This window comes from Chiloscyllium plagiosum, unplaced genomic scaffold, assembly GCF_037043375.1.
Source record: "Chiloscyllium plagiosum isolate Xiang-an unplaced genomic scaffold, Cpla_swu_hap1 HiC_scaffold_9, whole genome shotgun sequence".
Taxonomy (NCBI): Eukaryota; Metazoa; Chordata; class Chondrichthyes; order Orectolobiformes; family Hemiscylliidae; genus Chiloscyllium; species Chiloscyllium plagiosum.
The window spans coordinates 424,811-449,600 of NW_028270147.1; the positions used below are offsets into that span (position 1 = coordinate 424,811).

The 24,790-nt window shown below is 54.1% G+C and overlaps 1 protein-coding gene across 7 annotated transcripts in view; it reads left to right on the forward strand.

Moving 5' to 3' along the window:
• col11a1a (collagen, type XI, alpha 1a) overlaps nucleotides 1-24,790 on the forward strand; it is a 490,074-nt gene that overhangs the window by 113,445 nt on the left and 351,839 nt on the right. For all 7 annotated transcript variants that reach the window (XM_087990322.1, XM_087990323.1, XM_087990324.1 and 4 more), the window contains exon 5: nucleotides 3,993-4,121. In XM_087990322.1, the coding sequence (XP_087846448.1) occupies nucleotides 3,993-4,121 (129 nt within the window). The remainder of the gene's footprint in view (nucleotides 1-3,992; nucleotides 4,122-24,790) is intronic.

Sequence of the window (24,790 nt, forward strand, 5' to 3'; positions counted from 1 at the left end):
GTCAGTGCTGAGGGAGTGCTGCACTGTCAGAGGGTCTGTACGGAGCGAGTGCAGCTCTGTCAGAGGTTCAGTACTGAGGGAGTGCTGCACTGTCAGAGGTTCAGTACTGAGGGAGCGCCGCACATTCAGAGGGTCAGTACTGAGGGAGTGCAGCGCTGTCAGCGGGTCAGTGCTGAGGGAGTGCTGCACTGTCAGAGAGTCACTGCTGAGCGAGTGCAGTTCTGTCAGAGGTTCAGTACTGATGGAGTGCTGCACTGTCAGAGGGTCAGTACTGAGGGCGTGCAGCGCTGTCAGCGGGTCAGTGCTGAGGGAGTGCTGCACGGTCAGAGAGTTACTGCTGAGGGAGTGCAGTGCTGTGAGAGGGTCAGTCCTGAGGTCGTGCTGCTCTGTCAGAGGGTCCTTTGCTGAGGTAGTGCTGCTTTGTCAGAGGGTCAGTGCTGAGGGAGTGCTGCACTGTTGGAGGGTCAGTGCTGAGGGAGTGCAGCACTGTCAGCGGGTCAGTACATAGGTAGTGCTGCACTGTCAGAGGGTCAGTACTGAGGTGGTGCAGCACTTTCAGAGGGTCAGTACTGAGGGAGTGCTGCACTGTCAGAGGTTCAGTGCTGAGGGAGTGCGGCACTGTCAGCGGGTCAGTGCTGAGGGAGTGCCGCACTGTCAGAGGGTCAGTGCTGAGGGAGTGCCGCACTGTCAGAGGGTCAGTGCTGAGGGAGAGCAGCGCTGTCAGAGGGTCAGTGCTGAGGGAGTGCGGCACTGTCAGCGGGTCAGTGCTGAGGGAGTGCGGCACTGTCAGAGGATCAGTGCTGAGGGAGTGCCGCACTGTCAGAGGGTCAGTGCTGAGGGAGTGTGGCACTGTCGGAGGGTCAGTGCTGAGGGTGTGCCGCATTGTCAGAGGGTCAGTACTGAGGGAGTGTCGCACTGTCGGAGGGTCAGTACTGAGGGAGTGCAGCACTGTCAGAGGGTCAGTACTGAGGGAGTGCCACACTGTCAGAGGGTGAGTGCTGAGGGAGTGCCGCACTGTCAGAGGATCAGTGCTGAGGGAGTGCCGCACTGTAAGAGGATCAGTGCTGAGGGAGTGCCGCACTGTAAGAGGGTCAGTGCTGAGGGAGTGCCACACTGTCAGAGGGTGAGTGCTGAGCGAGTGCCGCACTGTCAGAGGATCAGTGCTGAGGGAGTGCTGCACTGTCAGAGGGTCAGTGCTGAGGGAGTGCTGCACTGTCAGAGGGTCAGTACTGAGGGAGTGCCGCACTGTCAGAGGGTCAGTGCTGAGGGTGTGCCGCACTGTCAGTGGGTCAGTACTTAGGGAGTGCGGCACTGTCAGAGGGTCAGTACTGAGGGTGTGCCGCACTGTCAGTGGGTCAGTACTTAGGGAGTGCGGCACTGTCAGAGGGTCAGTGCTGAGGGAGTGCTGCACTGTCTGAGGGTCAGTGCTGAGGGAGTGTTGCACTGTCAGAGGGTCAGTACTTAGGGAGTGCGGCACTGTCTGAGGGTCAGTGCTGAGGGAGTGCTGCTTTGTCAGAGGGTCAGTGCTGAGGGAGTGCTGCACTGTCAGAGGGTCAGTGCTGAGGGTGTGCGGCACGGTCAGAGGGTCAATCCTGATGGAGTGCAGCACTGTCAGAGGGTCAGTACTGAGGGAGTGCTGCACTGTCAGAGGGTCTGTACGGAGGGAGTGCTGCACTGTCAGATGGTCAGTACTGAGGGTGTGCCGCACTGTCGGAGGGTCAGTGCTGAGGGAGTGCTGCACTGTCAGAGGGTCAGTGCTGAGGTAGTGCTGCACTGTCAGAGGGTCAGTGCTGAGGGAGTGCCGCACTGTCAGAGGGTCTGTACGGAGCGAGTGCAGCTCTGTCAGAGGTTCAGTACTGAGGGAGCGCCACACATTCAGATGGTCAGTACTGAGGGAGTGCAGCGCTGTCAGCGGGTCAGTGCTGAGGGAGTGCTGCACTGTCAGAGAGTCACTGCTGAGCGAGTGCAGCTCTGTCAGAGGGTCAGCACTGAGGGCGTGCAGCGCTGTCAGCGGGTCAGTGCTGAGGGAGTGCTGCACTGTCAGAGAGTTACTGCTGAGGGAGTGCTGCACTGTCAGACGGTCAGTACTGAGGGAGTGCAGTGCTGTCAGAGGGACAGTACTGTGGGAGCGCCACACTGTCAGAGGGTCAGTTCTGAGGTAGTGCTGCACTGTCAGAGAGTCACTGCTGAGGGAGTGCCACACTGTCAGAGGGTCAGTACTGAGGGTGTGCAGCACTGTCAGAGGTTCAGTGCTAATGGAGTGCCGCACTGTCAGAGGGACAGTGTTGAGGGAGTGCCGCACTGTCAGAGGGACAGTGTTGAGGGAGTGTTGCACTGTCAGAGGGTCAGTACTTAGGGAGTGCGGCACTGTCTGAGGGTCAGTGCTGAGGGAGTGCTGCGCTGTCTGAGGGTCAGTACTGAGGGAGTGCTGCACGGTCTGGGGGTCAGTACTGAGGGAGTGCTGCACTGTCAGAGGGTCAGTACTGAGGGAGTGCTGCACGGTCTGGGGGTCAGTACTGAGGGTGTGCTGCACTGTCTGAGGGTCAGTACTGAGGGAGTGCTGCACTGTCTGAGGGTCAGTACTGAGGGAGTGCTGCACGGTCTGGGGGTCAGTACTGAGGGAGTGCTGCACTGTCTGAGGGTCAGTACTGAGGGAGTGCTGCACTGTCTGAGGGTCAGTACTGAGGGAGTGCTGCACGGTCTGGGGGTCAGTACTGAGGGTGTGCTGCACTGTCTGAGGGTCAGTACTGAGGGAGTGCTGCACTGTCTGAGGGTCAGTACTGAGGGAGTGCTGCACTGTCTGAGGGTCAGTACTGAGGGAATGCTGCACTGTCAGAGGGTCAGTACTGAGGGAGTGCTGCACTGTCTGAGGGTCAGTACTGAGGGAGTGCTGCACTGTCAGAGGGTCAGTACTGAGGGAGTGCTGCACGGTCTGGGGGTCAGTACTGAGGGAGTGCTGCACCGACTGAGGGTCAGTACTGAGGGAGTGCTGCACTGTCTGAGGGTCAGTACTGAGGGAGTGCTGCACTGTCAGAGGGTCAGTACTGAGGGAGTGCTGCACTGTCTGAGGGTCAGTACTGAGGGAGTGCTGCACTGTCAGAGGGTCAGTACTGAGGGAGTGCTGCACCGTCTGGGGGTCAGTACTGAGGGAGTGCTGCACCGACTGAGGGTCAGTACTGAGGGAGTGCTGCACTGTCTGAGGGTCAGTACTGAGGGAGTGCTGCACTGTCAGAGGGTCAGTACTGAGGGAGTGCTGCACTGTCTGAGGTTCAGTACTGAGGGAGTGCTGCACTGTCAGAGGGTCAGTGCGGCACGGTGGCACAGTGGTTAGTACTGCTGCCTCACAGCGCCAGAGACCCGGGTTCAATTCCCGCCTCAGGCGACTAACTGTGTGGAGTTTGCACGTTCTCCCCGTGTCTGCGTGGGTTTCCTCCGGGTGCTCCGGTTTCCTCCCACAGTCCAAAGATGTGCAGGTCAGGTGAATTGGCCATGCTAAATTGCCCGTAGTGTTAGGTAAGGGGTAAACGTATGGGTGGGTTGCGCTTCCGCGGGTCGGTGTGGACTTGTTGGGCCGAAGGGCCTGTTTCCATACTGTAAGTAATCTAATCTAATCTAGTCAGTACTGAGGGAGTGCTGCACTGTCTGAGTGCTCATTTCAGATGAGTCACTAAATTTTCTGCCTATTGTGTTCCTGGTGAGTGTTCCCATTGTCTTTCTTTTGAGGAGGTGGGAGGTCGTTTTCCCCCAGGGCTCCTGCTCAGTGTTAAACCATCACCTGTTCACATAACCTGATTATCCAGTCATTGTCATGTCCTGGGATCTTGCTGTGTAAACGTTGGCTGCTGTAGTATTTTGTTACAGAGCTTTTTTCTGAAGTTGTGTTTGGTGTTAAATGAATGCTGCCCCGTCTCTCCGTCTGTGTGTGAATGGTCAAGTGTTTCTGGCAGCTCTGTGCGTTGTGATGTTCTGATGGGATGTTGTTTCTGTTTCAGGGGGACATCCAGCAGTTATTGATTGTCCCGGATCCACGTGCTGCCTACGATTACTGTGATTATTACAGTCCTGACTGTAACAGCCCACTTCCAAGCCTCCCGCAAGCTCAGGAACCAGAGAGAAACCAGGTCAGTTACTATCTCACTGTCGGTCGGTAACCCATATCGGGCATGTGCTGTGTGGGAGCAAGCTGGGGAAGGCCGTTTACCCAGTCTGAACGAGGGTTAGTCTGCATGTGACTGTTCTTTCATCATATGGACAATAACCCGTGTCGCTGTTAGATGGTCTGGTTTATCGTGCTGGGATAACAGATAAGCTGCTGCTATTTATTGCAATGTTATATGGACTAATGTAGCCTCAGAATGTTCTCTGTCTTTTATTCTTTCTGTCTATATCTTTATCTGCCTCTCCCCTTCTCTCACTGTCTTTCTCTCTGTATGTCTGTTTTTCTACCTCCCCTTGTCTCTTTCTCCCTCTGTCTCTCATTTGCTTTCTATCTTTCCTTGTCTCTGTCTTTCTGTCTATCCCTCTCTCTTTCCTGACTGCCACTCTTTGATTGTCCTGAAATGCAGTATCATTGTAAACGGTAGAGAAGGTTGCTGGTTTGCACTCAGGGCTGATCAGCAGCTGAAATCTAATCTACAGATCTCCACTAAACTCTCAAATCTCCAGAAAATGCAACAAATTGCATGTCATAAAAATGATGTTTAACTGTGTTCCCACAAGGAATAGGGAAACTGCGAAAAACCACTCACCCAAACGCTGCTGTGTCTGTGTTGTGTTCCTGCTGTGTCTGTGCTGTGTTCCTGCTGTGTCTGTGTTGTGTTCCTGCTGTGTCTGTACAGTGTTCCTGCTGTGTCTGTACAGTGTTCCTGCTGTGTCTGTGCTGTGTTCCGGCTGTGTCTGTGTTGTGTGCCTGCTGTGTCTGTGTTGTGTTCCTGCTGTGTCTGTGTTGTGTGCCTGCTGTGTCTGTGCTGTCTTCCTCCTGTGTCTGTGTTGTGTTCCTGCTGTGTCTGTGTTGTGTTCCTGCTGTGTCTGTGTTGTGTTCCTGCTGTGTCTGTGTTGTGTGCCTGCTGTGTCTGTGCTGTCTTCCTCCTGTGTCTGTGTTGTGTTCCTGCTGTGTCTGTGTTGTGTTCCTGCTGTGTCTGTGTTGTGTTCCTGCTGTGTCTGTGTTGTGTTCCGGCTGTGTCTGTGTTGTGTTCCTGCTGTGTCTGTGCTGTGTTCCTGCTGTGTCTGTGTTGTGTTCCTGCTGTGTCTGTACACTGTTACTGCTGTATCTGTGTTGTGTTCCGGCTGTGTCTGTGCTGTGTTCCTGCTGTGTCTGTGTCGTGTTCGGGCTGTGTCTGTGTTGTGTTCGGGCTGTGTCTGTGCTGTGTTCCTGCTGTGTCTGTGCTGTGTTCCTGCTGTGTCTGTGCTGTGTTACAGCTGTGTCTGTGCTGTGTTCCTGCTGTGTCTGTGCTGTGTGCCTGCTGTGTCTGTGCTCTGTTCCGGCTGTGTCTGTGCAGTGTTCCTGCTGTGTCTGTGCTGTGTTCCTGCTGTGTCTGTGCTGTGTTCCTGCTGTGTCTGTGCTGTGTTCCTGCTGTGTCTGTGTTGTGTTCGGGCTGTGTCTGTGTTGTGTTCGGGCTGTGTCTGTGCTGTGTTCCTGCTGTGTCTGTGCTGTGTTCCTGCTGTGTCTGTGCTGTGTTCCTGCTGTGTCTGTGCTGTGTTCCTGCTGTGTCTGTGCTGTGTTCCTGCTGTGTCTGTGCTGTGTGCCGGCTGTGTCTGTGCTGTGTTCCTGCTGTGTCTGTGCTGTGTTACAGCTGTGTCTGTGCTGTGTTCCTGCTGTGTCTGTGCTGTGTTCCTGCTGTGTCTGTGCTCTGTTCTGGCTGTGTCTGTGCAGTGTTCCTGCTGTGTCTGTGCTGTATCCCTGCTGTGTCTGGACAGTGTTCCTGCTGTGTCTCTGTTGTGTTCCTGCTGTGTCTGTGCTGTGTTCCTGCTGTGTCTGTTCAGTGTTCCTGTTGTGTCTGTGTTGTGTTCCTGCTGTGTATGTACAGTGTTCCTGTTGTGTCTGTGCTGTATCTCTGCTGTGTCTGTGGTGTGTTCCAGCTGTATCTGTGCTGTGTTCCTGCTGTATCTGTGCTGTGTTCCTGCTGTCTGTGTTGTATCCCTGCTGTTTCTGTGCTGTGTTCCTGCTGTCTGTCTGCTGTGTTCCTGCTGTGTCTGTGGTGTATTCCTGCTGTGTCTGTGCTGTGTTCCTGCTGTGTCTGTCCTGTATTCCTGCTGTGTCTGTGCTGTATTCCTGCTGTGTCTGTGCTGTGTTCCTGCTGTGTCTGTGCTGTTTCCCTACGGTGTCTGTGCTGTGGTCCTGCTGTGTGTGTGCTGTGATCCTGCTGTGTCTGTGCTGTGATCCTGCTTTGTCTGTGCTGTATCCCGGCTCTGTCTGTGCTGTGTTCCGGCTGTGTCTGTGCTGTGTTCCTGCTGTGTCTTTGCTGCGTTCCTGATGTGTCTGTGCTGTGTTCCGGCTGTGTCTGTGCTGTGTTCCGGCTGTGTCTGTGCTGTGTTCCTGCTGTGTCTGTGCTGTGTTACTGCTGTGTCTGTGCTGTATCCCTGCTGTGTCCGGACAGTGTTCCTGCTGTGTCTCTGTTGTGTTCCTGCTGTGTCTCTGTTGTGTTCCTGCTGTGTCTGTGCTGTATCCCTGCTGTGTCTGTGCTGTATCCCTGCTGTGTCTGTGCTCGATCCCTGCTGTGTCTGTGCTGGATCCTGCTGTGTCTGTGCTGTATTCCTGCTGTGTCTGTACAGTGTTCCTGTTGTGTCTGTGTTGTGTTCCTGCTGTGTATGTACAATGTTCCTGTCGTGTCTGTGCTGTGTTCCTGCCGTGTCTGTGCTGTTTTCCTGCTGTGTCTGTGCTGTGTTCCTGCTGTGTCTGTGCTGTGTTCCTGCTGTGTCTGTGCTGTGTTCCTGCTGTGTCTGTGCTGTGTTCCTGCCGTGTCTGTGCTGTGTTCCTGCCGTGTCTGTGCTGTGTTCCTGCTGTGTCTGTGCTGTGTTCCTGCCGTGTCTGTGCTGTGTTCCTGCCGTGTCTGTGCTGTGTTCCTGCCGTGTCTGTGCTGTGTTCCTGCTGTGTCTGTGCTGTGTTCCTGCTGTGTCTGTGCTGTGTTCCTGCTGTATCTGTGCTGTGTTCCTGCTGTGTCTGTGCTGTGTTCCTGCTGTGTCTGTGCTGTGTTCCTGCCGTGTCTGTGCTGTGTTCCTGCCGTGTCTGTGCTGTGTTCCTGCCGTGTCTGTGCTGTGTTCCTGCTGTGTCTGTGCTGTGTTCCTGCTGTGTCTGTGCTGTGTTCCTGCTGTATCTGTGCTGTGTTCCTGCTGTGTCTGTGCTGTGTTCCTGCTGTGTCTGTGATGTGTTCCTGCTGTGTCTGTGCTGTGTTCCTGCTGTGTTTGTGCTGTGTTCCTGCTGTGTCTGTGCTCTGTTCCGACCGTGTCGGTGCTGTGTTCCTGCTGTGTCTGTGATGTGTTCCTGCTGTGTCTGTGATGTGTTCCTGCTGTGTCTGTGCTGTGTTCCTGCTGTGTTTGTGCTGTGTTCCTGCTGTGTCTGTGCTGTGTTCCTGCTGTGTCTGTGCTGTGTTCCTGCTGTGTTTGTGCTGTGTTCCTGCTGTGTCTGTGCTGTTTCCCTACGGTGTCTGTGCTATGGTCCTGCTATGTCTGTGATGTGTTCCTGCAGTGCCTGTGCTGTGTTCCTGCAGTGTCTGTGCTGTATCCCTGCTGTGTCTGTGCTGTGTTCCAGCCGTGTCTGTACTGTGTTCCAGCCGTGTCTGTGCTGTGTTCCAGCCGTGTCTGTGCTGTGTTCCTGCCTTGTCTCTGCTGTGTTCCTGCCGTGTCTCTGCTGTGTTCCGACCGTGTCGGTGCTGTGTTCCTGTTGTATCTGTGCTGTGTTCCTGCTGTATCTGTGCTGTGTTCCTGCTGTATCTGTGCTGTGTTCCTGCTGTATCTGTGCTGTGTTCCTGCTGTATCTGTGCTGTGTTCCTGCTGTATCTGTGCTGTGTTCCTGCTGTGTCTGTGCAGTGTTCCTGCTGTGTCTGTGCTGTGTTCCTGCTGTGTCTGTGTTGTATCCCAGCTGTATCTGTGCTGTGTTCCTGTTGTATCTGTGCTGTGTTCCTGCTGTATCTGTGCTGTGTTCCTGCTGTGTCTGTGCTGTGTTCCTGCTGTGTCTGTGTTGTATCCCAGCTGTATCTGTGCTGTGTTCCTGTTGTATCTGTGCTGTGTTCCTGCTGTATCTGTGCTGTGTTCCTGCTGTGTCTGTGCTGTGTTCCTGCCGTGTCTGTGCTGTGTTCCTGCTGTATCTGTGCTGTGTTCCTGCTGTGTCTGTGCTGTGTTCCTGCTGTATCTGTGCTGTGTTCCTGCTGTATCTGTGCTGTGTTCCTGCTGTGTCTGTGCTGTGTTCCTGCCGTGTCTGTGCTGTGTTCCTGCTGTATCTGTGCTGTGTTCCTGCTGTGTCTGTGCTGTGTTACAGCTGTGTCTGTGCTGTGTTCCTACCGTGTCTGTGCTGTGTTCCTGCCGTGTCTGTGCTGTGTTCCTGCCGTGTCTGTGCTGTGTTCCTGCCGTGTCTGTGCTGTGTTCCTGCTGTGTCTGTGCTGTGTTCCTGCCGTGTCTGTGCTGTGTTCCTGCCGTGTCTGTGCTGTTTTCCTGCTGTGTCTGTGCTGTGTTCCTGCTGTGTCTGTGCTGTGTTCCTGCTGTGTCTGTGCTGTGTTCCTGCTGTGTCTGTGCTGTGTTCCTGCTGTGTCTGTGCTGTGTTCCTGCTGTGTCTGTGCTGTGTTCCTGCCGTGTCTGTGCTGTGTTCCTGCCGTGTCTGTGCTGTGTTCCTGCCGTGTCTGTGCTGTGTTCCTGCCGTGTCTGTGCTGTTTTCCTGCCGTGTCTGTGCTGTTTTCCTGCTGTGTCTGTGCTGTGTTCCTGCCGTGTCTGTGCTGTGTTCCTGCTGTGTCTGTGCTGTGTTCCTGCTGTGTCTGTGCTGTGTTCCTGCTGTATCTGTGCTGTGTTCCTGCTGTGTCTGTGCTGTGTTCCTGCTGTGTCTGTGATGTGTTCCTGCTGTGTCTGTGCTGTGTTCCTGCCGTGTCTGTGCTGTGTTCCTGCTGTGTCTGTGCTGTGTTCCTGCTGTGTCTGTGCTGTGTTCCTGCTGTATCTGTGCTGTGTTCCTGCTGTGTCTGTGCTGTGTTCCTGCTGTGTCTGTGATGTGTTCCTGCTGTGTCTGTGCTGTGTTCCTGCTGTGTTTGTGCTGTGTTCCTGCTGTGTCTGTGCTCTGTTCCGACCGTGTCGGTGCTGTGTTCCTGCTGTGTCTGTGATGTGTTCCTGCTGTGTCTGTGATGTGTTCCTGCTGTGTCTGTGATGTGTTCCTGCTGTGTCTGTGCTGTGTTCCTGCTGTGTCTGTGCTCTGTTCCGACCGTGTCGGTGCTGTGTTCCTGCTGTGTCTGTGATGTGTTCCTGCTGTGTCTGTGCTGTGTTCCTGCTGTATCTGTGCTGTGTTCCTGCTGTGTCTGTGCTGTGTTCCTGCTGTGTCTGTGATGTGTTCCTGCTGTGTCTGTGCTGTGTTCCTGCCGTGTCTGTGCTGTGTTCCTGCTGTGTCTGTGCTGTGTTCCTGCTGTGTCTGTGCTGTGTTCCTGCTGTATCTGTGCTGTGTTCCTGCTGTGTCTGTGCTGTGTTCCTGCTGTGTCTGTGATGTGTTCCTGCTGTGTCTGTGCTGTGTTCCTGCTGTGTTTGTGCTGTGTTCCTGCTGTGTCTGTGCTCTGTTCCGACCGTGTCGGTGCTGTGTTCCTGCTGTGTCTGTGATGTGTTCCTGCTGTGTCTGTGATGTGTTCCTGCTGTGTCTGTGATGTGTTCCTGCTGTGTCTGTGCTGTGTTCCTGCTGTGTCTGTGCTCTGTTCCGACCGTGTCGGTGCTGTGTTCCTGCTGTGTCTGTGATGTGTTCCTGCTGTGTCTGTGCTGTGTTCCTGCCGTGTCTGTGCTGTGTTCCTGCCGTGTCTGTGCTGTGTTCCTGCCGTGTCTGTGCTGTTTTCCTGCCGTGTCTGTGCTGTGTTCCTGCTGTGTCTGTGCTGTGTTCCTGCTGTGTCTGTGCTGTGTTCCTGCTGTATCTGTGCTGTGTTCCTGCTGTGTCTGTGCTGTGTTCCTGCTGTGTCTGTGATGTGTTCCTGCTGTGTCTGTGCTTTGTTCCTGCTGTGTTTGTGCTGTGTTCCTGCTGTGTCTGTGCTCTGTTCCGACCGTGTCGGTGCTGTGTTCCTGCTGTGTCTGTGCTGTGTTCCTGCTGTGTTTGTGCTGTGTTCCTGCTGTGTCTGTGCTGTGTTCCTGCTGTGTCTGTGCTGTGTTCCTGCTGTGTCTGTGCTGTGTTCCAGCTGTGTCTGTGCTGTGTTCCTGCTGTGTCTGTGCTGTGTTACAGCTGTGTCTGTGCTGTTTCGCTACGGTGTCTGTGCTATGGTCCTGCTATGTCTGTGATGTGTTCCTGCAGTGCCTGTGCTGTGTTCCTGCAGTGTCTGTGCTGTATCCCTGCTGTGTCTGTGCTGTGTTCCAGCCGTGTCTGTGCTGTGTTCCAGCCGTGTCTGTGCTGTGTTCCAGCCGTGTCTGTGCTGTGTTCCTGCCGTGTCTCTGCTGTGTTCCTGCCGTGTCTCTGCTGTGTTCCTGCCGTGTCTCTGCTGTGTTCCTGCCATGTCTGTGCTGTGTTCCTGCTGTGTCTGTGCTGTGTTCCTGCTGTGTCTGTGCTGTGTTCCTGCTGTGTCTGTGCTTTGATCCTGCTTTGTCTGTGCTGTGTTCCTGCTGTGTCTGTGCTGTGTTCCTGCTGTGTCTGTGCTGTGTTCCTGCTGTGCCTGTGCTGTGTTCCTGCTGTGTCTGTGCGGTATTCCTGCTGTGTCTGAGCTGTATTCCTGCTGTGTCTGTGCTGTGTTCCTGCTGTGTCTGTCCTGTATTCATGCTGTGTCTGTGCTGTGTTCCTGCTGTGTCTGTGCTGTGTTCCTGCTGTGTCTGTGCTAATTCCCTACGGTGTCTGTGCTGTGATCCTGCTGTGTCTGAAGAAGGGCCTGTGCCCGAAACGTCGAATCTCCTGTTCCCTGGATGCTGCCTGACCTGCTGGGCTGTTCCATCAATAAAGTTTCAACTTTGATCTCCAGCATCTGCAGACCTCACTTTCTCCTCCTGCTTTGTCTGTGCTGTATCCCTGCTGTGTCTGTGCTGTGTTCCTGCTGTGTCTGTGCTGTGTTCCTGCTGTGTCTGTGCTGTGTTCCTGCTGTGTCTGTGCTGTTTCCCTACGGTGTCTGTGCTGTGATCCTGCTTTGTCTGTGCTGTGTTCCTGCTGTGTCTGTGCTGTGTTCCTGCTGTGTCTGTGCTGTGTTCCTGATGTGTCTGTGCTGTTTCCCTCCAGTGTCTGTGCTGTGTTCCTGCTGTGTCTGTGATGTGTTTCTGCTGTGTCTCTGCTGTGTTCCTGCTGTGTCTGTGCTGTGTTCCGGCTGTGTCTGTGCTGTGTTCCGGCTGTGTCCGTGCTGTGTTCCTGCTGTGTCTGTGCTGTGTTCCTGATGTGTCTGTGCTGTGTTCCTGATGTGTCTGTGCTGTTTCCCTCCAGTGTCTGTGCTGTGTTCCTGCTGTGTCTGTGATGTGTTTCTGCTGTGTCTCTGCTGTGTTCCTGCTGTGTCTGTGCTGTGTTCCTGCTGTGTCTGTGCTGTGTTCCTGCTGTGTCTGTGCTATGTTCCTGCTGTGTTTGTGCTGTGTTGCTGCCGTGTCTGTGCTGTGTTCCTGCCGTGTCTGTGCTGTGTTCCTGCCGTGTCTGTGCTGTGTTCCTGCTCTGTCTGTGCTGTGTTCCTGCTGTGTCTGTGCTTTGATCCTGCTTTGTCTGTGCTGTGTTCCTGCTGTGCCTGTGCTGTGTTCCTGCTGTGTCTGTCCTGTATTCATGCTGTGTCTGTGCTGTGTTCCTGCTGTGTCTGTGCTGTGTTCCTGCTGTGTCTGTCCAGTATTCATGCTGTGTCTGTGCTGTGTTCCTGCTGTGTCTGTGCTGTGTTCCTGCTGTGTCTGTGCTGTGTTCCTGCTGTGTCTGTGCTGTTTCCCTACGGTGTCTGTGCTGTGATCCTGCTGTGTCTGTGCTGTGATCCTGCTTTGTCTGTGCTGTATCCCTGCTGTGTCTGTGCTGTGTTCCTGCTGTGTCTGTGCTGTGTTCCTGCTGTGTCTGTGCTGTGTTCCTGCTGTGTCTGTGCTGTGTTCCTGCTGTGTCTGTGCTGTGTTCCTGCTGTGTCTGTCTTGTATTCCTGCTGTGTCTGTGCTGTGTTCCTGCTGTGTCTGTGCTGTATTCATGCTGTGTCTGTGCTGTATTCATGCTGTGTCTGTGCTGTGTTCCTGCTGTGTCTGTGCTGTGTTCCTGCTGTGTCTGTGCTGTGTTCCTGCTGTGTCTGTGCTGTGTTCCTGCTGTGTCTGTTCTGTGTTCCTGCCGTGTCTGTGCTGTGTTCCCGCTGTGTCTGTGCTGTGGTCCTGCTGTGTCTGTGCAGTGTTCCTGCTGTGTCTGTGCAGTGTTCCTGCTGTGTCTGTGCAGTGTTCCTGCTGTGTCTGTGCAGTGTTCCTGCTGTGTCTGTGCTGTGTTCCTGCTGTGTCTGTGCTGTGTTCCTGCTGTGTCTGTGCTGTGTTCCTGCTGCGTCTGTGCTGTGTTCCTGCTGTGTCTGTGCTATGTTCCTGCTGTGTCTGTGCTGTGTTCCTGCTGTGTCTGTTCTGTGTTCCTGCAGTGTCTGTGCTGTGTTCCTGCTGTGTCTGTCTTGTATTCCTGCTGTGTCTGTCTTGTATTCCTGCTGTGTCTGTCTTGTATTCCTGCTGTGTCTGTGCTGTGTTCCTGCTCTGTCTGTGCTGTGTTCCTGCTGTGTCTGTGCTGTGTTCCTGCTGTGTCTGTGCTGTGTTCCAGCTGTGTCTGTGCTGTGTTACAGTTGTGTCTGTGCTGTGTTCCTGCTATGTCTGTGCTGTGTTCCTGCAGTGTCTGTGCTGTGTTCCTGCTGTGTCTGTGCTGTGTTCCTGCTGTGTCTGTGCTGTGTTCCTGCTGTGTTCCTGCAGTGTCTGTGCTGTTTTCCTGCTGTGTCTATGCTGTTTTCCTGCTGTGTCTGTGCTGTGCTCCTGCAGTGTCTGTGCTGTGTTCCTGCTGTGTCTGTGCTGTTTTCCTGCTGTGTCTGTGCTGTGTTCCTGCTGTGTCTGTGCTGTGTTTCTGCTGTGTCTGTGCTGTGTTCCTGCTGTGTCTGTGCTGTTTTCCTGCTGTGTCTGTGCTGTGTTACAGCTGTGTCTGTGCTGTGTTCCTGCTGTGTCTGTGCTGTTTTCCTGCTGTGTCTGTGCTGTGTTCCTGCTGTGTCTGTGCTGTGTTTCTGCTGTGTTTCTGCTGTGTTACAGCTGTGTCTATGCTGTGTTCCTGCTCTGTCTGTGCTGTTTCCCTACAGTGTCTGTGATGTGTTTCTGCTGTGTCTCTGCTGTGTTCCTGCTGTGTTCCTGCCGTGTCTGTGCTGTGTTCCTGCCGTGTCTGTGCTGTGTTCCTGCTATGTCTGTGCTGTGTTCCTGCCATGTCTGTGCTGTGTTCCTGCTGTGTCTGTGCTGTGTTCCTGCTGTGTCTGTGCTGTGTTCCTGCCGTGTCTGTGCTGTGTTCCTGCTGTGTCTGTGCTGTGTTCCTGCTGTGTCTGTGCTGTGTTCCTGCCGTGTCTGTGCTGTGTTCCTGCCGTGTCTGTGCTGTGTTCCTGCCGTGTCTGTGCTGTGTTCCTGCTGTGTCTGTGCTGTGTTCCTGCTGTGTCTGTGCTGTGTTCCTGCTGTGTCTGTGCTGTGTTCCTGCTGTGTCTGTGCTGTGTTCCTGCTGTGCCTTTGCTGGTTTCCTGCCGTGTCTGTGCTGTGTTCCTGCTGTGTCTGTGCTGTGTTCCTGCCATGTCTGTGCTGTGTTCCTGCCGTGTCTGTGCTGTGTTCCTGCTGTGTCTGTGCTGTGTTCCTGCTGTGTCTGTGCTGTGTTCCTGCTGTGTCTGTGCTGTGTTCCTGCCATGTCTGTGCTGTGTTCCTGCTGTGTCTGTGCTGTGTTCCTGCTGTGTCTGTGCTGTGTTCCTGCTGTGTCTGTGCTGTGTTCCTGCTGTGTCTGTGCTGTGGTCCTGCCGTGTCTGTGCTGTGTTCCTGCCATGTCTGTGCTGTGGTCCTGCTGTGTCTGCGCTGTGTTCGTGCTGTGTCTGTGCTGTGTTCCTGCTGTGTCTGTGCTGTGTTCCTGCTGTGTCTGTGCTGTGTCCCTGCTGTGTCTGTGCTGTGTTCCTGCTGCGTCTGTGCTGTGTTCCTGCTGTGTCTGTGCTATGTTCCTGCTGTGTCTGTGCTGTGTTCCTGCTGTGTCTGTTCTGTGTTCCTGCAGTGTCTGTGCTGTGTTCCTGCTGTGTCTGTCTTGTATTCCTGCTGTGTCTGTCTTGTATTCCTGCTGTGTCTGTGCTGTGTTCCTGCTGTGTCTGTGCTGTGTTCCTGCTGTGTCTGTGCTGTGTTCCTGCTGTGTCTGTGCTGTGTTCCAGCTGTGTCTGTGCTGTGTTACAGTTGTGTCTGTGCTGTGTTCCTGCTATGTCTGTGCTGTGTTCCTGCTGTGTCTGTGCTGTGTTCCTGCTGTGTCTGTGCTGTGTTCCTGCTGTGTCTGTGCTGTGTTCCTGCTGTGTTCCTGCAGTGTCTGTGCTGTTTTCCTGCTGTGTCTATGCTGTTTTCCTGCTGTGTCTGTGCTGTGCTCCTGCAGTGTCTGTGCTGTGTTCCTGCTGTGTCTGTGCTGTTTTCCTGCTGTGTCTGTGCTGTGTTCCTGCTGTGTCTGTGCTGTGTTTCTGCTGTGTCTGTGCTGTGTTTCTGCTGTGTCTGTGCTGTGTTCCTGCTGTGTCTGTGCTGTTTTCCTGCTGTGTCTGTGCTGTGTTACAGCTGTGTCTGTGCTGTGTTCCTGCTGTGTCTGTGCTGTTTTCCTGCTGTGTCTGTGCTGTGTTCCTGCTGTGTCTGTGCTGTGTTTCTGCTGTGTTTCTGCTGTGTTACAGCTGTGTCTATGCTGTGTTCCTGCTCTGTCTGTGCTGTTTCCCTACAGTGTCTGTGATGTGTTTCTGCTGTGTCTCTGCTGTGTTCCTGCTGTGTTCCTGCCGTGTCTGTGCTGTGTTCCTGCCGTGTCTGTGCTGTGTTCCTGCTATGTCTGTGCTGTGTTCCTGCTGTGTCTGTGCTGTGTTCCTGCTGTGTCTGTGCTGTGTTCCTGCCGTGTCTGTGCTGTGTTCCTGCTGTGTCTGTGCTGTGTTCCTGCCATGTCTGTGCTGTGTTCCTGCTGTGTCTGTGCTGTGTTCCTGCTGTGTCTGTGCTGTGTTCCTGCCGTGTCTGTGCTGTGTTCCTGCTATGTCTGTGCTGTGTTCCTGCTGTGTCTGTGCTGTGTTCCTGCTGTGTCTGTGCTGTGTTCCTGCTGTGTCTGTGCTGTTTCCCTCCTGTGTCTGTGCTGTGTTCCTGCTGTGTCTGTGCTGTGTTCCTACCGTGTCTGTGCTGTGGTTCTGCTGTGTCTGTGCTGTGTTCCTGCTGTGTCTGTGCTGTGTTCCTACCGTGTCTGTGCTGTGGTCCTGCTGTGTCTGTGCTGTGGTCCTGCTGTGTCTGTGCTGTGTTCCTGCTGTGTCTGTGCTGTGTTCCTGCTGTGTCTGTGCTGTGTTCCTGCTGTGTCTGTGCTGTGTTCCTGCTGTGTCTGTGCTGTTTCCCTCCAGTGGCTGTGATGTGTTCCTGCTGTGTGTGTGGTGTGTTCCTGCTGTGTGTGTGGTGTGTTCCTGCTGTGTGTGTGGTGTGTTCCTGCTGTGTGTGTGCTGTGTTCCTGCTGTGTGTGTGCTGTGTTCCTGCTGTGTCTGTGCTGTGTTCCTGCTGTGTCTGTGCTGTGTTCCTGCTGTGTCTGTGCTGTGTTCCTGCTGTATCTGTGCTGTGGTCCTGCTGTGTCTGTGCTGTGGTCCTGCTGTGTCTGCGCTGTGGTCCTGCTGTGTCTGCGCTGTGGTCCTGCTGTGTCTGCGCTGTGTTCCTGCTGTGTCTGCGCTGTGTTCCTGCTGTGTCTGTGCTGTGTTCCTGCTGTGTCTGTGCTGTGTTCCTGCTGTGTCTGTGCTGTTTCCCTACGGTGTCTGTGCTGTGTTCCTGCTGTGCCTGTGCTGTGTTCCTACCGTGTCTGTGCTGTGTTCCTGCCGTGTTTGTGCTGTGTTCCTGCTGTATCTGTCTTGTATTCCTGCTGTGTCTGTGCTGTGTTCCTGCTGTGTCTGTGCTGTTTCCCTCCAGTGTCTGTGCTGTTTCCCTCCAGTGTCTGTGATGTGTTCCTGCTGTGTGTGTGCTGTGTTCCTGCTGTGTGTGTGCTGTGTTCCTGCTGTGTGTGTGCTGTGTCTGTGCTGTGTTCCTGCTGTGTCTGTGCTGTGTTCCTGCTGTGTCTGTGCTGTGTTCCTGCTGTGTTCCTACCGTGTCTGTGCTGTGGTCCTGCTGTGTCTGTGCTGTGTTCCTGCTGTGTCTGTGCTGTGTTCCTGCTGTGTGTGTGCTGTGTCTGTGTTGTGTTCCTGCTGTGTCTGTGCTGTGTTCCTGCTGTGTCTGTGCTGTGTTCCTGCTGTGTCTGTGCTGTGTTCCTGCTGTGTCTGTGCTGTGTTCCTACCGTGTCTGTGCTGTGGTCCTGCTGTGTCTGTGCTGTGTTCCTGCTGTGTCTGTGCTGTGTTCCTGCTGTGTCTGTGCTGTTTCCCTCCAGTGTCTGTGATGTGTTCCTGCTGTGTGTGTGCTGTGTTCCTGCTGTGTGTGTGCTGTGTTCCTGCTGTGTGTGTGCTGTGTTCCTGCTGTGTGTGTGCTGTGTCTGTGCTGTGTTCCTGCTGTGTCTGTGCTGTGTTCCTGCTGTGTCTGTGCTGTGTTCCTGCTGTGTTCCTACCGTGTCTGTGCTGTGGTCCTGCTGTGTCTGTGCTGTGTTCCTGCTGTGTCTACGCTGTGTTCCTGCTGTGTGTGTGCTGTGTCTGTGTTGTGTTCCTGCTGTGTCTGTGCTGTGTTCCTGCTGTGTGTGTGCTGTGTCTGTGTTGTGTTCCTGCTGTGTCTGTGCTGTGTTCCTGCTGTGTCTGTGCTGTGTTCCTGCTGTGTCTGTGCTGTGTTCCTGCTGTGTCTGTGCTGTGTTCCTACCGTGTCTGTGCTGTGGTCCTGCTGTGTCTGTGCTGTGTTCCTGCTGTGTCTGTGCTGTGTTCCTGCTGTGTCTGTGCTGTTTCCCTCCAGTGGCTGTGATGTGTTCCTGCTGTGTGTGTGCTGTGTTCCTGCTGTGTCTGTGCTGTGTTCCTGCTGTGTCTGTGCTGTGTTCCTGCTGTGTCTGTGCTGTGTTCCTGCTGTGTCTGTGCTGTGTTCCTGCTGTGTCTGTGCTGTTTCCCTCCAGTGGCTGTGATGTGTTCCTGCTGTGTGTATGCTGTGTTCCTGCCGTGTCTGTGCTGTGTTCCTGCTGTGCCTGTGCTGTGTTCCTGCTGTGTCTGTGCTGTGTTCCTGCTGTGTCTGTGCTGTGGTCCTGCTGTGTCTGTGCTGTGGTCCTGCTGTGTCTGTGCTGTGTTCCTGCTGTGTCTGTGCTGTGTTCCTGCTGTGTCTGTGCTGTTTCCCTCCAGTGTCTGTGCTGTTTCCCTCCAGTGTCTGTGATGTGTTCCTGCTGTGTGTGTGATGTGTTCCTGCTGTGTGTGTGCTGCGTTCCTGCTGTGTGTGTGCTGTGTTCCTGCTGTGTGTGTGCTGTGTTCCTGCTGTGTGTGTGCTGTGTTCCTGCTGTGTGTGTGCTGTGTTCCTGCTGTGTCTGTGCTGTGTTCCTGCTGTGTCTGTGCTGTGTTCCTGCTGTGTCTGTGCTGTGTTCCTGCTGTGTCTGTGCTGTGTTCCTGCTGTGTCTGTGCTGTGTTCCTCTGTGTCTGTGCTGTGTTCCTGCTTTGTCTGTGCTGTGTTCCTGCTGTGTCTGTGCTGTGTTACAGCTGTGTCTGTGCTGTGTTACAGCTGTGTCTGTGCTGTGTTACAGCTGTGTCTGTGCTGTGTTACAGCTGTGTCTGTGCTGTGTTACAGCTGTGTCTGTGCTGTGTTACAGCTTTGTATGCGCTGTGTTACAGCTGTGTCAGTGCTGTGTTACAGCTGTGTCTGTGCTGTGTTCTTGCTGTGTCTGTGCTGTGTTCTTGCTGTGTCTGTGCTGTGTTCTTGCTGTGTCTGTGCTGTGTTCCTGCTGTGTCTGTGCTGTGTTCCTGCTGTGTCTATGCTGTTTCCTTACGGTGTCTGTGCTGTGTTCCTGCTGTGTCTGTGCTGTGTTCTTGCTGTGTCTGTACTGTGTTCTTGCTGTGTCTGTGCTGTGTTCTTGCTGTGTCTGTGCTGTGTTCCTGCTGTGTCTGTGCTGTGTTCCTGCTGTGTCTGTGCTGTTTCCTTACGGTGTCTGTGCTGTGTTCCTGCTGTGTCTGTGCTGTGTTCCTGCTGTGTCTGTACTGTGTTCCTGCTGTGTCTGTACTGTGTTCCTGCTGTGTCTGTACTGTGTTCCTGCTGTGTTCGTGCTGTGTTCCTGCTGTGTTCGTGCTGTGTTCCTGCTCTGTTCGTGCTGTGTTCCTGCTCTGTTCGTGCTGTGTTCCTGCTCTGTTCGTGCTGTGTTCCTGCAGTGTCTGTGCTGTGTTCCTGCTGTGTCTGTGCTGTGTTCCTGCTGTGTCTGTGCTGTGTTCCTGCTGTGTTCCTGCAGTGCCTGTGCTGTTTTCCTGCTGTGTCTGTGCTGTGTTCCTGCTGTGTCTGGGCTGTGTTCCTGCTGTGTCTGTGCTGTGTTCCTGCTATGTCTGTGCTGTGTTCCCGCTGTGTTCCTGCTGTGTCTGTGCTGTTTTCCTGCAGTGCCTGTGCTGTGTTCCTGCTGTGTCTGTGCTGTGTTCCTGCTGTGCCTTTGCTGGTTTCCTGCCGTGTCTGTGCTGTGTTCCTGATGTGTCTGTGCTGTGGTCCTGCTGTGTCAGTGCTGTGTTCCTGCTGTGTCTGTGCTGTGTTACAGCTGTGTCTGCGCTGTGTCCCTGCTGTGTCTGTGCTGTGTTCCTGCTGTGTCTGTGCTGTGTTCCTGCTGTGTCTGTGCTGTGTTCCTGCTGTGTCTGTGCTGTGTTCCTGCTGTGTCTGTGCTGTGTTCCTGCTGTGTCTGTGCTGTGTTCCTGCTGTGTCTGTGCTGTGGTCCTGCTGTGTCTGTGCTGTGTTCCTGCTGTGTCTGTGCTGTGGTCCTGCCGTGTCTGTGCTGTGTTCCTGCCGTGTCTGTGCTGTGTTCCTGCTGTGTCTGTGCTGTGTTCCTGCTGTGTCTGTGCTGTGTTACAGCTGTGTCTGCGCTGTGTCCCTGCTGTGTCTGTGCTGTTTTCCTGCTGTGTCTGTGCTGTTTTCCTGTTGTGTCTGTGCTGTGTTCCTGCTGTGTCTGTGCTGTGTTCCTGCTATGTCTGTGCTGTGTTCCTGCTGTGTCTGAACTGTTTTCCTGTTGTGTCTGTGCTGTGTTCCTGCTGTGTCTGCGCTGTGTTCCTGCTGTGTCTGTGCTGTGTTCCTGCTGTGCCTTTGCTGCTTTCCTGCCGTGTCTGTGCTGTGTTCCTGATGTGTCTGTGCTGTGTTCCTGCTGTGTCTGTGCTGTGTTCCTGATGTGTCTGTGCTGTGTTCCTGCTGTGTCTGTGCTGTGTTCCTGCTGTGTCTGTGCTGTGTTCCTGCTGTGTCTGTGCTGTGTTCCTGCTGTGTTCTTGCAGTGTCTGTGCTGTTTTCCTGTTGTGTCTGTGCTGTGTTCCTGCTGTGTCTGGGCTGTGTTCCTGCTGTGTTCCTGCAGTGTCTGTGGTGTTTTCATGCTGTGTCTGTGCTGTGTTCCTGCTGTGTCTGTGCTGTGTTCCTGCTGTGTCTGTGCTGTGTTCCTGCAGTGTCTGTGCTGTTTTCCTGCTGTGTCTGTGCTGTGTTACTGCTGTGTCTGTGCTGTGTTCCTGCTGTGTCTGTGCTGTGTTCTTGCTGTGTCTGTGCTGTGTTCCTGCTGTGTCTGTGCTGTGTTCCTGCAGTGTCTGTGCAGTTTTCCTGCAGTGTCTGTGCTGTTTTCCTGCTGTGTCTGTGCTGTTTTCCTGCAGTGTCTGTGCTGTGTTACTGCTGTGTCTGTGCTGTGGTCCTGCTGTGTCTGTGCTGTGGTCCTGCTGTGTCTGTGCTGTGGTCCAGCTGTGTCTGTGCTGTGTTCCTGATGTGTCTGTGCTGTGTTCCTGCTGTGTCTGTGCTGTGTTACTGCTGTGTCTGTGCTGTGTTCCTGCTGTGTCTGTGCTGTGGTCCTGCCGTGTCTGTGCTGTGTTCCTGATGTGTCTGTGCTGTGTTCCTGCTGTGTCTGTGCTGTGTTCCTGCTGTGTCTGTGCTGTGTTCCTGCTGTGTTCCTGCAGTGCCTGTGCTGTGTTCCTGCTGTGTCTGTGCTGTGTTCCTGCTGTGTCTGTGCTGTGGTCCTGCTGTGTCTGTGCTGTGTTCCTGCTGTGTCTGTGCTGTGTTCCTGCTGTGTCTGCGCTGTGTTCCTGCTGTGCCTGTGCTGTGTTCCTGCTGTGTCTGTGCTGTGGTCCTGCTGTGTCTGTGCTGTGTTCCTGCTGTGTCTGTGCTGTGTTCCTGCTGTGTCTGTGCTGTGGTCCTGCTGTGTCTGTGCTGTGTTCCTGCTGTGTCTGTGCTGTGTTCCTACCATGTCTGTGCTGTGTTCCTGCTGTGTCTGTGCTGTGTTCCTGCTGTGTCTGCGCTGTGTTCCTGCTGTGTCTGTGCTGTTTTCCTGCTGTGTCTGCGCTGTGTTCTTGCTGTGTCTGCGCTGTGTTCTTGCTGTGTCTGCGCTGTGTTCCTGCTGTGCCTTTGCTGGTTTCCTGCCGTGTCTGTGCTGTGTTCCTGTTGTGTCTGTGCTGTGTTCCTGCTGTGTCTGTGCTGTGTTCCTGCTGTGTCTGTGCTGTTTTCCTGCTGTGTCTGCGCTGTGTTCTTGCTGTGTCTGCGCTGTGTTCCTGCTGTGTCTGTGCTGTGGTCCTGCTGTGTCTGTGCTGTGGTCCTGCTGTGTCTGTGCTGTGGTCCTGCTGTGTCTGTGCTGTGGTCCTGCTGTGTCTGTGCTGTTTTCCTGCTGTGTCTGTGCTGTGTTCCTGCTGTGTCTGTGCTGTTTTCCTGCTGTGTCTGTGCTGTTTTCCTGCTGTGTCTGTGCTGTGTTCCTGCTGTGTCTGTGCTGTGTTCCTGCTGTGTCTGTGCTGTGTTCCTGCTGTGTCTGTGCTGTTTTCCTGCTGTGTCTGTGCTGTGTTCCTGCTGTGTCTGTGCTGTTTTCCTGCTGTGTCTGCGCTGTGTTCTTGCTGTGTCTGTGCTGTGTTCCTGCTGTGTCTGTGCTGTGTTCCTGCTGTGTCTGTGCTGTGTTCCGGCTGTGTCTGTGCTGTGTTCCGGCTGTGTCTGTGCTGTGTTCCTGCTGTGTCTGTGCTGTGTTCCTGCTGTGTCTGTGGTGTGTTTCTGCTGTGTTACAGCTGTGTCTGTGCTGTTTCCCTACAGTGTCTGTGCTGTGTTCCTGCTGTGTCTGTGCTGTGTTCCTGCTGTGTCTGTGCTGTGTTCCTGCTGTGTCTGTGGTGTGTTTCTGCCGTGTCTGTGCTGTGTTCCTGCTGTGTCTGTGCTGTTTTCCTGCTGTGTCTGTGCTGTGTTCCTGCCGTGTCTGTGCTGTGTTCCTGCCATGTCTGTGCTGTGTTCCTGCAGTGTCTGTGCTGTTTTCCTGTTGTGTCTGTGCTGTGTTCCTGCTGTGTCTGGGCTGTGTTCCTGCTGTGTTCCTGCAGTGTCTGTGGTGTTTTCATGCTGTGTCTGTGCTGTGTTCCTGCTGTGTCTGTGCTGAGTTCCTGCAGTGTCTGTGCAGTTTTCCTGCAGTGTCTGTGCTGTTTTCCTGCAGTGTCTGTGCTGTTTTCCTGCTGTGTCTGTGCTGTTTTCCTGCAGTGTCTGTGCTGTTTTCCTGCTGTGTCTGTGCTGTGTTCCTGCTGTGTCTGTGCTGTGTTCCTGCTGTGCCTGTGCTGTGTTCCTGCTGTGCCTGTGCTGTGTTCCTGCTGTGTCTGTGCTGTGTTCCTGCTGTGTCTGTGCAGTTTTCCTGCAGTGTCTGTGCTGTTTTCCTGCAGTGTCTGTGCTGTTTTCCTGCTGTGTCTGTGCTGTGTTCCTGCTGTGTTCCTGCTGTGTCTGTGCTGTGTTCCTGCTGTCCCTTTGCTGGTTTCCTGCCGTGTCTGTGCTGTGTTACTGCTGTGTCTGTGCTGTGTTCCTGCTGTGTCTGTGCTGTGTTCCTGCTGTGTCTGTGCTGTGTTCCTGCTGTGCCTGTGCTGTGTTCCTGCTGTGCCTGTGCTGTGTTCCTGCTGTGTCTGTGCTGTGTTCCTGCTGTGTCCGTGCTGTTTTCCTGCTGTGTCTGTGCTGTGTTCCTGCTGTGTCTGTGCTGTGTTCCTGCTGTGTCTGTGCTGTTTTCCTGCAGTGTCTGTGCTGTTTTCCTGCAGTGTCTGTGCTGTGTTACTGCTGTGTCTGTGCTGTGTTCCTGCTGTGTCTGTGCTGTGTTACTGCTGTGTCTGTGCTGTGTTCCTGCTGTGTCTGTGCTGTGTTCCTGCTGTGTCTGTGCTGTGTTCCTGCTGTGTCTGTGCTGTGTTCCTGCTGTGTCTGTGCTGTGTTCCTGCTGTGTCTGTGCTGTGTTACAGCTGTGTCTGTGCTGTGTTACAGCTGTGTCTGTGCTGTGTTACAGCTGTGTCTGTGCTGTGTTCCTGCTGTGTCTGTGCTGTGTTACAGCTGTGTCTGTGCTGTGTTACAGCTGTGTTTGTGCTGTGTTACAGCTGTGTCTGTGCTGTGTTCCTGCTGTCTGTGCTGTGTTCCTGCTGTGTTACAGCTGTGTCTGTGCTGTTTTCCTGCAGTGTCTGTGCTGTTTTCCTGCTGTGTCTGTGCTGTTTTCCTGCAGTGTCTGTGCTGTTTTCCTGCAGTGTCTGTGCTGTTTTCCTGCAGTGTCTGTGCTGTGTTACTGCTGTGTCTGTGCTGTGTTCCTGCTGTGTCTGTGCTGTGTTCCTGCTGTGTCTGTGCTGTGGTCCTGCTGTGTCCGTGCTGTGTTCCTGCTGTGTCTGTGCTGTGTTCCTGCTGTGTCTGTGCTGTGTTCCTGCTGTGCCTTTGCTGTGTTCCTGATGTGTCTGTGCTGTGGTCCTGCTGTGTCAGTGCTGTGTTCCTGCTGTGTCTGTGCTGTGTTCCTGCTGTGTCTGTGCTGTGTTCCTGCTGTGTCTGTGCTGTGTTCCTGCTGTGTCTGTGCTGTGTTCCTGCTGTGTCTGTGCCGTGTTCCTGCTGTGTCTGTGCCGTGTTACAGCTGTGTCTGTGCCGTGTTACAGCTGTGTCTGTGCTGTGTTACAGCTGTGTCTGTGCTGTGTTCCTGCTGTGTCTGTGCTGTGTTCTTGCTGTGTCTGTGCTGTGTTCCTGCTGTGTCTGTGCTGTGTTCCTGCTGTGTCTGTGCTGTGTTCCTGCTGTGTCTGTGCTGTGTTCCTGCTGTGTCTGTGCTGTGTTACAGCTGTGTCTGTGCTGTGTTACAGCTGTGTCTGTGCTGTGTTCCTGCTGTGTCTGTGCTGTGTTCTTGCTGTGTCTGTGCTGTGTTCTTGCTGTGTCTGTGTGTGTTCTTGCTGTGTCTGTGCTGTGTTCTTTCTGTGTCTGTGCTGTGTTCCTGCTGTGTCTGTGCTGTGTTACAGCTGTGTCTGTGCTGTGTTACAGCTGTGTCTGTGCTGTGTTCCTGCTGTGTCTGTGCTGTGTTCCTGCTGTGTCTGTGCTGTGTTACAGCTGTGTCTGTGCTGTGTTACAGCTGTGTCTGTGCTGTGTTACAGCTGTGTCTGCGCTGTGTTCCTGCTGTCTGTGCTGTGTTCCTGCTGTGTCTGTGCTGTGTTACAGCTGTGTCTGTGCTGTGTTACAGCTGTGTCTGTGCTGTGTTCCTGCTGTGTCTGTGCTGTGTTCCTGCTCTGTCTGTGCTGTATTCCTGCTATGTTCCTGCAGTGTCTATGCTGTATCCCTGCTGTGTCTATGCTGTGTTCCTGCTGTGTCAGTGCTGTGTTCCTGGTGTGTGTGTGCTGTGTTTCTGCTGTGTCTTTGCTGTGTTCCTGCTGTGTCTGTGCTGTGATCCTGCTGTGTCTGTGCTGTGTTCCTGCTGTGTCTGTGCTGTGTTCCTGCTGTGTCTGTGCTGTGTTCCTGCTGTGTCTGTGCTGTGTTCCTGCTGTGTCTGTGCTGTGTTCCTGCTGTGTCTGTGCTGTGTTCCTGCTGTGTCTGTGCTGTGTTACTGCTGTGTCTGTGCTGTGTTCCTGCTGTGTCTGTGCTGTGTTACAGCTGTGTCTGTGCTGTGTTCCTGCTGTGTCTGTGCTGTGTTCCTGCTGTGTCTGTGCTGTGTTACAGCTGTGTCTGTGCTGTGTTCCTGCTGTGTCTGTGCTGTGTTCCTGCTGTCTGTGCTGTGTTCCTGCTGTCTGTGCTGTGTTCCTGCTATGTCTGCGCTGTGTTCCTGCTGTGTCTGTGCTGTGTTCCTGCTGTCTGTGCTGTGTTCCTGCTATGTCTGTGCTGTGTTCACGCTGTGTTCCTGCTGTGTCTGTGCTGTGTTCCTGCTGTGTCTGTGCTGTGTTACAGCTGTGTCTGCGCTGTGTTACAGCTGTGTCTGTGCTGTGTTCCTGCTGTGTCTGTGCTGTGTTACTGCTGTGTCTGTGCTGTGTTACTGCTGTGTCTGTGCTGTGTTCCTGCTGTGTCTGTGCTGTGTTCCTGCTGTGTCTGTGCTGTGTTCCTGCTGTGTCTGTGCTGTGTTCCTACTGTGTCTGTGCTGTGTTCCTGCTGTGTCTGTGCTGTGTTACTGCTGTGTCTGTGCTGTGTTCCTGCTGTGTCTGCGCTGTGTTCCCGC